At 37.2% G+C, this 13,350-nt stretch overlaps 1 protein-coding gene across 1 annotated transcript in view; it reads left to right on the top strand.

Annotated features, from left to right (window-relative positions):
• ACTN3 (actinin alpha 3) overlaps positions 1 to 13,095 on the top strand; it is a 57,052-nt gene extending 43,957 nt beyond the window's left edge. The window contains exons 7-21 of the mRNA XM_075188735.1: positions 969 to 1,050; positions 1,141 to 1,226; positions 1,370 to 1,462; positions 2,006 to 2,236; positions 2,314 to 2,461; positions 3,052 to 3,202; positions 3,631 to 3,739; positions 3,852 to 3,992; positions 7,878 to 8,060; positions 8,178 to 8,312; positions 8,563 to 8,742; positions 9,404 to 9,550; positions 10,994 to 11,059; positions 11,444 to 11,602; positions 11,726 to 13,095. Of these exons, the coding sequence (XP_075044836.1) occupies positions 969 to 1,050; positions 1,141 to 1,226; positions 1,370 to 1,462; positions 2,006 to 2,236; positions 2,314 to 2,461; positions 3,052 to 3,202; positions 3,631 to 3,739; positions 3,852 to 3,992; positions 7,878 to 8,060; positions 8,178 to 8,312; positions 8,563 to 8,742; positions 9,404 to 9,550; positions 10,994 to 11,059; positions 11,444 to 11,602; positions 11,726 to 11,884 (2,070 nt within the window). The 3' untranslated portion in view covers positions 11,885 to 13,095. The remainder of the gene's footprint in view (positions 1 to 968; positions 1,051 to 1,140; positions 1,227 to 1,369; positions 1,463 to 2,005; positions 2,237 to 2,313; positions 2,462 to 3,051; positions 3,203 to 3,630; positions 3,740 to 3,851; positions 3,993 to 7,877; positions 8,061 to 8,177; positions 8,313 to 8,562; positions 8,743 to 9,403; positions 9,551 to 10,993; positions 11,060 to 11,443; positions 11,603 to 11,725) is intronic.
• The last annotated feature ends 255 nt before the right edge of the window (positions 13,096 to 13,350 follow it).

The raw sequence follows: 13,350 nt of genomic DNA on the forward strand, positions 1-13,350 counted from the left end.
TGCAATAATTAAAACAAGATTGCTTACAATGAACACCAATCTCTCCAGCAATGAATGTGATGTTATTGCACATATAACATGGTAAAATAATGAAGTCAATAAAGTTTTGTTCCAAGTACAAAAACTCTTTTAGACATTTCTGAATGTTATTCAGGATGTATTGGTTACTTTTGTAGATGTTTTCTTTCCCCTAATACACTTATATGTTTGAATTGTTTATCTATATATATGTTTCAATACAATAAGAACGATTTACAATGATTCTGATAGCTAAATCAATAATATGTTGAAGCAGCACTTCTTTTAACATATTTTTAAAAATGTGAGGGAAGTATAGAAAAATCCATTCAACATGGCTAATTTACTAACAATGTCAGTGTCAGGAAGCTGCAACAAAAGCTAATAAAATCCTGGTATGAATAAAATGGGGCAAAGATACCTGAGAAGCAAGATTAATAGTGCAATTGTAGACATCACTGGTTAGACCACATCTTAAGTACAGATTTGTGCACCTGTGTATAAGAAAGACATAGGGAAATTTGAGAAGGTTCAGAGACAGGCTATCTTTGTATATAAATGATTGAAGGAGATTAAATTATAATGAAAGAATTGATGTTTACTTTGTAAAAATGTGGCTTAGATATGATCTAACTAACGTCTATAAATAAAATTAAACACAATACAAAGATTTGTCTGAGAAACTACTTATACAAAGAACTGTACAAGTGAGAAGAGGGCATCCAGTGTGACTGGAGGAAATACCACTAGCAGTTAGGCTCTGCTGAGGGAAGTGGTAATGGTAAATTCACAGTATTGTTTTGTTTTTTTAATGGATTCAATGCCTTGATAAATATTTTGTTGCATTTCTTGTACTATTGTTTCATACATTCATGTATATGTAATAGGTTCTTTCTACAAAACAAAATGTTTGCTGTTTTGCAAATAATCCATTTAACTAATCCCTATAGGATGACCCTATTGGTAACCTAAACACCGCTTTTGAAGTAGCGGAAAAGTTCCTGGATATCCCCAAGATGTTGGACGCAGAAGGTGTGTGGAACTAATATTAACCAGACATATGGGACAAAAGGGCTGCCAGAGAAGTTCCATCAATCTATCATTTCTTACTCTTCTCTTTAGATATTGTGAATACACCCAAGCCAGATGAGAAGGCAATTATGACGTATGTATCCTGCTTCTACCATGCATTTGCTGGAGCTGAGCAGGTAATAACATTTAAAACTTTCATAAATCAGAAATTCAAAATAATAATACTTCAACTTTTTTTTTTTCACAATTTTTGTGCATGTTTTGGGTGTAGTTACACTGTGTAATTCAAGGCTTCACTGAAATGTAATTGTTTGCACAGGCTGAGACTGCAGCAAACAGGATCTGTAAGGTTCTCGCAGTGAACCAGGAGAATGAGAAGTTGATGGAAGAATATGAGAAGTTAGCAAGCGAGGTTAGTATGTGAAAACACAGTACTTCCATATACTATCTATTATACCTCCACTCACAACACCTATTATGTAGGGTTCTTACATTGTTTTATATAAACCACATGCACTGTACTATATTAATAATAATAATTATATATGCTTATGATTTTTTTTATTGATCCACAATCTTGATATGATGGCTTATAAGAACTAATTATAGAAAATAAATTTATTTTCCATAAATCATTATTACAGTTTTACCCAAAAAACTTTTATAAAAAGAGGTTTTTAAACCTTTCTTCAGCCTCGGACCTGTATTACATCACGTGGTCACTCTTGGGTTCCATATTTTTTTTAAATAAAAGTGTATTTTCTGAATTACTGTTGCTAAAAGAAAAATATATTTATTAAAATATAAATACAAGGACATTAGATATTTGTGAAACATAGCATTAGTTTATTCATCTGTATTACATGATAGTTTTGTACCTAAAAATTTCCATTATGAATTCAGATTAATAAATGTATTAAATAGTGCTACAATAACCGTCCACACTTGTCCTAAGCTCCTGGAATGGATACGCCGCACCATCCCCTGGCTGGAGAACAGAAGCCCGGAGAAGAGCATGGGCGCCATGCAGAAGAAATTGGAGGACTTTAGGGACTACAGGAGGGTTCACAAGCCACCCCGTGTTCAGGAGAAATGCCAGTTGGAAATCAACTTCAACACGCTGCAAACCAAGCTGAGACTCAGCAACCGCCCTGCTTTCATGCCGTCTGAGGGCAAGATGGTTTCTGTAAGTATAACAGCATTTGATTTTATTTGATGTATGTTTGAAATTGACTCGTCATTCATTGATATATTTTTCTTTAGGATATTGCCAATGCATGGAAAGGTCTGGAGCAAGTAGAGAAGGGATATGAAGAATGGCTTCTGTTGGAAATCAGGAGACTGGAGAGACTGGAGCACCTGGCAGAAAAGTTTAGGCAGAAGGCTACTCTCCATGAGTCCTGGACCAGAGGTAGGTAGAGAAAATTTATGGCTATAGGCTTTCATGAGCTTTTACACCAAAGTCATAACTTAGCACCAATATTTTCCTCTGTACTGCAGTAAAATGTTGTAATGTAGGAGGAGACAAAACCAATAGATCTAAAAGCGGCAACTAATGATAAAATGACACAGATTAAAATCAAATATTGTTTTCCTTTTTAGAGGAACACATGATTCCCTCAACTTTCGATAGTGGTAGAAAAATAAATGTTTATAGCAGCTGATCAGTTGACATAACCTAAAAGCCAATGCTTAGAGATCAGTATCAGTGCTTGACCGCTGGATGCAGGCTTATAAATTTGAACCATGACACCAGTAGGAGAATAGGTTTCAATGTGTTATATTTACACTAAAATATGCCCTTTAATTTTTTTATTTGTTGTTTTAAGATGGTATAAAAAGAGAAGTGATTTCATAAAAAAACTTCTTCCAGCTTCTACTCAATTATTTTCTTTAGTTGACCTAACACATACAATTCCTGTGATAAAACAGAATATGTAACTCCACCAGGTTAAACAACAGATGCTTGTCCATTAATCTATGCTACTTTACAATGTGCAGGAAAGGAAGAACTGCTGTCTCAGAGAGATTATGAATCAGCGTCTCTTATGGAGATCCGAGCCCTGGTGCGCAAGCATGAAGCCTTTGAGAGCGACTTGGCTGCTCACCAGGACCGTGTAGAGCAGATCGCTGCAATTGCTCAGGAGCTGAAGTGAGTTTGGGGCACATGGTGATAATGCAGTAAGGACAAAATATAGGTCAGCTCTTGATGTTAAGTAAATAAACTTTTAATTTAAAAAAGTATACAAATATAAATATTTTAAGCATATGGATATGTTTTCATACAACAAACCTTGTTTACTGCATGTTTTATTTATGTATTTATTTGAAGATATTATAATTCTTGCTGAAGAAAGATCAAACTAAACAATCACTCATGAACTTGTCTAGTGTAACAGAGCCTCTAGTGGCCAAATGTAAATAATGCAAACAAATTTATTGAATGACACCAGTCAGACATTGGAGGGCCCTTGTTTGATTCAAAAACTCTAGAAAAAAAATCAACAATATTCTGGTATAATGTTTGTTTACAAATGCATTTCAGCTGACATTTTATAGCTGACATTTTTATCTCCACAGTGAGCTTGACTACCATGATGCTGCAGCTGTCAATAGCCGCTGCCAGACAATCTGTGACCAGTGGGACACTCTGGGCACCCTCACACAGAAGAGGAGAGATGCTCTTGAGGTAAAGGACTCAGCCATATACCACAGCTAACATATTTATTGTAATATAGTAATTGGTAAGTTTATTAAGTATCAATAAAATGAATATATTAGTATATGGTATTATTTTACAGCGTGTAGAGAAACTCCTGGAAACCATTGACCAGCTGTACCTGGAGTTTGCCAAGAGAGCAGCACCATTCAATAACTGGATGGATGGAGCTACAGAGGATCTGCAGGACATGTTCATTGTACACAGCATTGAAGAGATTCAGGTGAGCAGAAAATAACTGAAGTCAGTGTCACTTTTCATTACTCTGTGATTATTTCTGTAACTTCATCAGCTTGTTTAAAACATGTTGAGTTGTGTAGCTTATTGTGTCAGCCTAGAATATGTAAGTGAATTGATTCAATTCAGAATTCACAGAATTGTGTCCTATTTGAGGGACAAGGGAACATTTGTAGATTTCTGCAAGGATTGTGAAAAAGATTTGGGGGTATATTTACTAAACTGCAGATTTGAAAAAGTGGAGATATTGCCTATAGCATCCAATCAGATTGTAGCTGTCGTTTTGAAGAATGTACTAAATAAATGATAACTAGAATCTTATTGGTTGCTATAGGCAACATCTCCACTTTTTCAAACCCGCAGTTTAGTAAATATACTCCTTGGTTTTAAACCACCATTATTTTAAGCAATATTTGCCAGCATGTAACTTTCTCAGCACCTCTATTGTCCACAGCAACATTTGTAATTTTAGAGCGTAAATGAGTGTTTTTTTCACTAAATACACTTATTGTTAAAAACAAACATTTTAGTTTTTCATCAATTTTAATAGCCGACCTGCATGTTTGAGTGCTTGATCCTGAACCAGGTGAGTACGAGTGATGAACCAGGTCACTGACAGTTTGAAGCACAGTTGACGATGTGTGTGGTTGGAGCCGATGTTAATCCAATTTGTAAAATGGGGGAATTTGGCGGCAGATCCACCATGAATTTCACCAGCCACAATACTGTCTGCATATAGCCAGGTTGTAATTGTTTTTTTTTATTATTAGTATTGCTGAGGAAGAAATGTCATCATTTAGCATTTCTGTGTTTTATATTGAAATTTTTAGAAATCCAAAAACATAGCTCAAAATCCCACTAACTGAATCAAGTATCGTTCACTCATCAAGGAAGAAAACGACTGTGTATTGTTTCGATGTGTATCTAAAGCTACAGCGATGAATATGCTGACAAAATCAAAGTTTACTTACAAAGTTTTGCATTGTATTGGAAATCAAATACATTGAAGCTCCAATATATAAAGAATGCAGAGATATTGTCATGAGCCGCGGCGGTACGTTCCATCCTGGCGTGATCTAGTAGCCAGGCGCGTGCTCTAGTTTCTATACTCTATTATTATTATTTGGGATTGTCCTTGTGGCATAGATGTAGGAGGGTGTAGGGACATCCTCCAACTCCAGGGGGAGCTCTCATATGATTTAAACTGGTTCATTTATATTTTTATACATGCTTCCTGGTTATGTTATTACCTATGCTAGTTCTAGCTTGTAATTAATTAGCTGCCTCCTGAGGCTGATTGTCAGCCCTGTCCTCCTCTGTCCTGATTGGCTCTTAGTACTATATAAGGCAGTGAGGTCTGAGCCTCACTGCCGGTTATAGCTTTTCTGCCCCAGTCTTGCTGACCTGCTCCTATTTGCTACTCCATGTCCTGTGGATACTCTGTTTGATTCCCTGTGTATGACCCCTGCTTGGATTATTGGACCCTGCCTGTTTAGCTCGTGACCCTGACACCTCTTGCCTGTACCTTGGACCTTGCTACCGTGCCTGTGACCCCGACCTCTGGCGTGTTTATTGATTACATTGCTTGCCTGTGACCCTTGACCTTGGCTATCGTTTTTACTACCCGCTGCCTTCTACCAGTCTCCTGGCCCGCCGCTGTGGTCCTACATTACCAACCCACACAACACTTGGAGCTAAGTCTGGGCGGCATCCGAGTACCGGTAAGCGCGTCAAGCTCTAAGGGAAAGGCGGCTGCTATAGGCGAAGATCTCCGTCATCTAGTTCTTTGGATTGGTGATCAGGGCCAGCAGCCTAACAAATATATGCTTTGATTAGTCAGATCTTATGGGGTTAATGACCACATTTAATGGCACATTAGTAGAAGTCAAAATGTAGTAGTAGGGTAATAATTACTCTACAGTCATGGGCAAAAGTATTGATAATGACACAAATATTATTTTTCACAAAGTCTGCTGCCTCAGTTTTTATGATGGCAATTTGCATATACTCCAGAATGTCATGAAGAGTGATCAGATGAATTGCAATCAATTTCAAAGTCTCTCTTTGCCATGCCAATGAACTTTAACCCAAAAACATCATTTCCACTGCATTTTATCCCTGCCACAAAAGGACCAGCTGACATCAGGTCAGTGATTCTCTTGTTAACACAGGTGAGAGTGTTGATGAGGACAAGGCTGGAGATCACTCTTTCATGCTGATTGAATTAGAATAACAGACTGAAAGCTTTAAAAGGAGGGTGGTACTTGAAATCATTGTTATTCCTCTGTTAACCATGGTTAGCTGCAAGGAAGCACGTGCAGTCATCATTGCTTTGAACAAAAAGGACTTCACTGGCAAGGATATTGCTGCTAATAAGATTGCACCTAAATCAACCATTTATCGGATCATTAAGAACTTCAATGAGAGAGATTCAATAGTTGTAAAGCAGGCTTTAGGGCGCCCAAGAACGTCAACAAGCGCCAGGACCGTCTCCTAAAGTTGATTCAGCTGCTGGATCAGGGCACCACCAATGCAGAGCTTGCTCAGGAATGGCAGCGGGCTGGTGTGAGTGCATCTGCACGCACAGTAAGGCAAGGACTTTTGGAGGATGGCCTGGTGTCAACAAGGCCAGCAGAGAAGCCACATCTCTCCAGGAAAAACATCAGGGACAGACTGATATTCTGCAAAAGATACAAGGATTGGATTGTTGAGGACTGGGGTAAAGTAATTTTCTCTGATGAATCCCCTTTCAGATTGTTTGGAGCAGCTGGGAAAATGCTTGTCCGGAGAAGGAAAGGTATGCGCTACCATCAGTCCTGTGTCCTGCCAACAGTAAAGCATTCTGAGACCATTCATGTGTGGGGTTGCATCTCAGCTAAGGGAGTGGGCTCACTCACAATTTTGCCTAGAAACACAGCCATGAATAAATGGAACCAAAACATCCTCCAAGAGCAACTTCTCCTAACTATCCAAGAACAGTTAGGTGATGAACAATGTCTTTTCCAACATGATGGAGCACCTTGCCATAAGGCAAAAGTGATATCTAAGTGGCATGGGGATCAAAACATCGAAATTTTTGGTCCATGGTCAGGAAACTCCCCAGACCTTAATCCCATTGAGAACTTGTTGTCAATCCTCAAGAGGCGGGTGGACAAACAAAAACCCACAAATTCTGACACACTCCAAGCATTGATTAGGCAAAAATGAGCAGCTATTAGTCAGTATGTGGCCCAGAAGTTGATTGACAGCATGTCAGGGCGATTTGTAGAGGTCTTCAAAAAGAAGGGTCAACAATGCAAATATTGGCTCTTTGTATAAACTTAATATAATTGTCAATAAAAGCCTTTTACACTTAAGAAATGCTTGTAATTTTACTTCAGTATACCATAACAATATCTGTCATAAAGGTCTAAAAACACTGAAGCAGCAAACTTTGTGAAAACCAATACTTGTGTCATTCTCAAAACTTTTGGCCATGACTGCAGATCTATAATGCAACTGTAGCAGTACTCTTACTGCAAAGTGGTAACAAGGTGCTCCTTATTTAAGAGAAAAATATGTCCTTATTGAAATGTGTAATATTCTTAACAGAGGTCTAATTGTGTCAAGCAAAATAAACAATACTGCTACAATACATGTGTTATTCATTACCCTTGTTAAATGCATACTGAATGTATTTTGTCAGGTATGTCAACATTTCTGTGACAAAACATTTACATTGACATCACATGCGGGTTAATATGAGTGGGAGTGTCATATGGAAATTGCAAACTAATTTTCACATTTAAATTTTTTTGTGTGTAGCACATTTTAGTTCGCTGACACACAGTAAAATGATTTTTTGTTTTTTCTTATTTTTATTGTATTACAGAGTCTTATTACAGCACATGAACAGTTCAAGGCCACCCTTCCTGAGGCTGACAAGGAGAAGATGTCAATTTTGGGCATTCAGGCTGAGATTCAGAAAATTGCCCAGACATATGGCATTAAGTTGTCTGGAATTAACCCATACACTAACCTCACCCACCTCGATGTTGCCAATAAGTGGGAGACGGTGAGTGGGTAGGGTATAAAACTGATATCACCAATACATTGAATTTAATAGCTAGCACAAAACATAGTGAAAAAATAGCATTACAACAACTTGCTTACTCACTACTTGTTTCAACAGGTAAAACAACTGGTTCCCCACAGAGACCAAACCCTGCAGGAGGAGCTTGCCCGTCAACAGGCTAATGAGCGTTTGCGTCGCCAGTTTGCAGCACAAGCCAATGTCATTGGGCCCTGGATCCAGACCAAGATGGAGGTTGGTGCAGGAACATCAAGGCATTTATAGCAATATGTAAAGCCTAAAGCACTTATCGTACCTGGCTTGCTGTTCAACTTAATCATTGCGTTACTACATTCACTTTCAAATGTCACAAAGATAACATAAGAAATTAGAAAGTTTTTCATTATTTGCCAAACTTAGATCATTTATATCACATGAAAAATCCTAATGAACATTAATACATTTTGTGGAAATGTGACCTCAGTGTTTATTTCCCCATGATTAGGAGATTGGTCGCATATCTGTGGACATTAGCAGTTCATTGGAAGACCAGATGAACCATCTCAAGCAATATGAACAGAATATCATCTCCTACAAGACCAACATTGATAAACTGGAGGGAGATCATCAACTCATCCAAGAGTCTCTAATCTTTGACAACAAACACACAAGCTACAGTATGGAGGTGATGAACATGATGAATATCTAGATGCTCAAACTTGTAGAAAGCAACTATATATTAGTGCACATTGTATTTAAGATGTATATGGATTGATATAAAGATCATATTTCAGAAAGGTAGGCATCTTCATTTAAATATGTCAAGTATTTGTGTAGTGAAAGGGCCCCAGCTAAAATTTGGCATTGGGACCCATGGTCCTTTAGTTACACCACTGCATGTACTGTATCAATCAATCTGCTGCCCAGACCTGTTTTAATATCTTAATTGCTTGTATATGCTTATACAAATGTGTCCTGCATGAAACTATTTTGTTCAGTATTTCTCATTCAAATGCCCATGGCCCGATTATCCAAAGGCTAACTAGGCTGCAGCCTAGGGTGTGAAATTTTTTGGGGGTGCAAAATTGTGTGAGAGAGAGAAGTATAATCTGAAATTAATTTTAGAATATAAGAATAGCTGTTCTCCAAAGTAAAAATAAGTGAGGTTTTAATCTTGATGTATTACCATGGTACCATGCTTTAGTACTCACAGTTTATGTCTTGCCATCCTATAGATGAAATTACAGTTTCTTTTAGTATTCATGTGACCTGGCAAATGAAGAATGGATCCTTTTGTCTCCATTACAACTGAATTATTTTTATATTTCCATTTACCTTTCATTTAGCACATCCGTGTGGGATGGGAGCAGCTCCTCACTACAATTGCTAGGACCATCAATGAAGTTGAGAACCAGATACTGACCCGTGATGCCAAGGGCATCAGCCAAGAACAGATGAATGAGTTCCGTGCATCATTCAACCACTTTGATAGGGTAAGCCTCTGCTAGTCATCAACAAAGCTAAGTTGACCATACATATACATATTTACATTATAACCTTTAGACTTTGCTTTTATTGAAGTCTTAAGGAAACAACTCACAGTACTCCATTATACACAACTATGCTATTTTTTATTGTATGTAATTCTTGCTGTAGAATACTTTATTTTTTATAGCCTTTATACCAAAACAAAAATCCATAAAATACTGTATACACACACAAACTTACAAAGTTATAAGTGTAACATACATTTTATTGAAGTTTGTTTAGAAAAATATGCAAAATAAAATCAATTAATAACATACAGAACAAAACCCTTTAAATGACGGGCTAATTTACTACAAACTAGTTCACTAGGATCATATTGTAAGCCAAAAAATACAGATGTAATTACATTTACTCAAAAGGGGTAATTTTATGCATATTAAAATACTAATTGATAACTGTAAAAATATTACTCCAACACCCACCAGCCATTGAAGCTGGGAGGGAAGGGGGATACATTATGTGTGAGCTTGATTCCCCTAGTGAATTCAGACCCATACTGAACAGTCCGAAGCTGTGTTCCACTATGGCAGGGGAACCCTGCTCTCTAGCTTCTCTACAGTGTAACCAGCACAGCCGGCATACCCAGTTACCGGATGTGGCTCATCCCCTGCATTAGAGGAAACTAACCCAGGATATGAATGCTGGTGCTTAGTTACCTTTCTCGGAAGGGGGTATGCAGTTATATTCATTTATTTTTTCATCATTATATGCTTACATTATGTCTTGATGCTCTTTAAACATATCTTCATGCATTACACAAACACACTCTTTTGAATTGCATATTTCTTAAAATACTGGCATCTATGATGGTGCTAGATAGACAGCTTGTAGAGTGCACCATTCACTATATTGCAATGGATTGTCTTCCCACCAATCCCATAATCTCCTCCCAGAGGCCTCTTTTCAATCTTATTAAAGTGTAATATTCCTCGCACAACACAACACTGGGTGTGCAGCTTATTGGCAAGGGATATGTGTGAAATAAATAGGGTGGGTATGAAATCATTGTGCGTAGCCAGGTCTGTTAAAGAATAAAAATATTACAAGCAAAGTGGTAGGCTAAGTTTGTTCTCTTCCACACAGATGAACAAAATAAAATGTCTAGGAAATACATTTTCCTGGGTTAGGCACAGTCAATAGGAAGCCACCAACTGATAGGAACCATAACTATGAAATGTCATCAGTTGACAAAAAGAAGGTGAACTTAGCTATTGCCTCAAATAAAGACAATAAAAAATAGAAAACCAAGGTAAAAATAAATAAAGAAGGACTAAATATAGAATAACCAATTAATGCTGTAATAGTATCACAAACACCAAATACACCAGGAGAGTTCTCCATTTATAGTATTTATCCTTACTATATAATGTATTTCCTTTTGCATACAGAAGAGAAATGGCATGATGGATCCTGATGACTTCCGTGCTTGCCTGATTTCCATGGGATATGATCTGGTAAGACTGAATCCTCTTCACTTAGCACCTTTCTGCTGTAAAGTTTTTTTTTTTGTTTTTTTAAGGTTTGAGGTACACCAAAGCCAAAGGGTAAAAATTGCAAAACCATTTATTCCTAACTCAGCACTGATTCAGCTGATTATAATATCCAATTTGTCTGACTGTTTTAGTCACTTCTTACAATGCGTTTGAGTGAAGTTATGCAATTCAGCTAAATATTGGAAATCTGGTCAATTGATTTAGCCATCTACACCTCCTCTGAGGAGTGTATTACAATTATGAAGTGTATGGTCATTTTTAAAAGTGTCTTTGGCTCTTTACTTTTTTTTATTTTTATCTATTACTATTCCAATGTCTCAAGGCCATGGTTTCTCCACTCCTTAGGGTGAAGTTGAGTTTGCTCGCATCATGACTCTGGTTGATGCTAACAACACAGGAGTTGTAACCTTCCAGGCCTTCATTGACTTTATGACTCGGGAGACAGCTGAAACAGACACTGCTGAACAAGTTATGGCTTCATTCAAGATCTTGGCATCAGACAAGGTTAGTGCCACTTGGAAGAAGGTGGCATCTTGTTTCAGTAGGAGAACAGTGTACTCAAAACACACAGATAGGTAAATCATGGGATGAGCTATGTTCCACTGACCTGTTTTCTTTGTTTTGCAGAGCTACATCACCATTGATGAACTCCGCAGAGAACTGCCTCCAGAACAGGCCGAATATTGCATCAGTCGTATGACAAAATACATTGGTGCAGATACCATTTCAGGAGCTCTGGATTATATGTCTTTCTCCAGTGCTCTTTATGGAGAAAGTGATCTGTAAAAAAACAAACTTCCCCTGCTTCCCTTGACTGTTCCCAAGCTCTACTCCCCTTCCCTGTACCTCAATATTTTACCCGAAGACAAAAATGACCTTCTTAAAGTGTAGCAAAGTGCCAAATAAAATGTATATATACACTTTGTTGAACAAAATTAGTTGAAAATTGCACGCCAATATTTAACCTGAGTCGAATGTCATCATCATCATTTATTTATAAGTCACCACAAACCCTGCAGCACTGGACAAACCATACATAAAAACAGAACAAGTACATAAGAGGTTGATGAAGAAGGTGAGGATGTGAGACAGAGGGTAGCGAGGACTCTCCTTGTGAGAGGAATGCCATCACATAATGCAACTTACTAGGATTTAAAAAAAATCAAGCATATTGGATATTTATTTTCATTACTATTTATCTGTGGCGTGATCAACTAAATCATTTGTAACATACAACAAGCTAGATTATTATGATCTGTAACATACACATATTCTACCTATATAATTCATATCATTATGAAATTTCAAAAGAAGCACCCAAGTTGAATGTCCACTTCTGTATTTTAGTCAATGTTCTGGATGTTACAAGAAAATAACACATATTGGATTCATTAGTTCACATAATGCCAAAATGCAGCTGTTTTTAATTACATGTATGATCTGAAATGCTGGGGCAGCTGTACTGGATGTGTCACAATACCTGCAAGTACTTCTCTGTAACCCATGACGTTACTGCATTCTGCCAAGTGGGCACTGTATTGCGTTAGTAAGTCACATCAGGAAGACATACATTCGTTTGACGATGAACTCCAAATACATTTCACATCCACTTTTAGTATTTCTAAGTTCTGTGAATTCTGTAAAGCCACAAGTGTATATATACATTTTGTAATAATTATTGCTGTATTTCCATGAACTTAGAATTTGTAGTTAAGCTTTCCAGGCATATAGCATAAAGTATTCTTTTTTTAACATGCAAATCCCTTAGTACATCAAAAGGTCATTAAAAATGGTAAAAAGAGTGGGAATGAGTATCAGTAAGATGACCGTCAGTGAGCCAAAATATGTCAGTAAAATACCTATTTAACCGAGTGTGGTGTGGTAATGGTTCAAGAATGTTTTTTTTAAAGCATAAAATTGTGAGCCCATTTCTCAGGCCAACTCCCAGGAAAAGTCCTCTGAGGATGAGAGGAAATAAATGTGAATATTTAATGGTATATTGATTGTTTTGTTCTGTTCACCAGTTTAAAGACTTATATACAAGTAACTTGCAGGAATTTCACAACAAAGCCAGGGGCATATTTAGTATGTGATTAAAACACTTCTGAATTGACATGATAGGAAACTTGTAAAATGTCATACTTAAATTCCTTGAATTTATAAGTTTAACATTTGAACAGATTTACATTTGCTAGGATCAGCTAATGCTGGTTAAAAAGCAAGATAAATATATGGAATGGTAAAGGGGGATA

This window comes from Mixophyes fleayi, chromosome 10 (assembly GCF_038048845.1).
Source record: "Mixophyes fleayi isolate aMixFle1 chromosome 10, aMixFle1.hap1, whole genome shotgun sequence".
NCBI classification, from domain to species: domain Eukaryota; kingdom Metazoa; phylum Chordata; class Amphibia; order Anura; family Limnodynastidae; genus Mixophyes; species Mixophyes fleayi.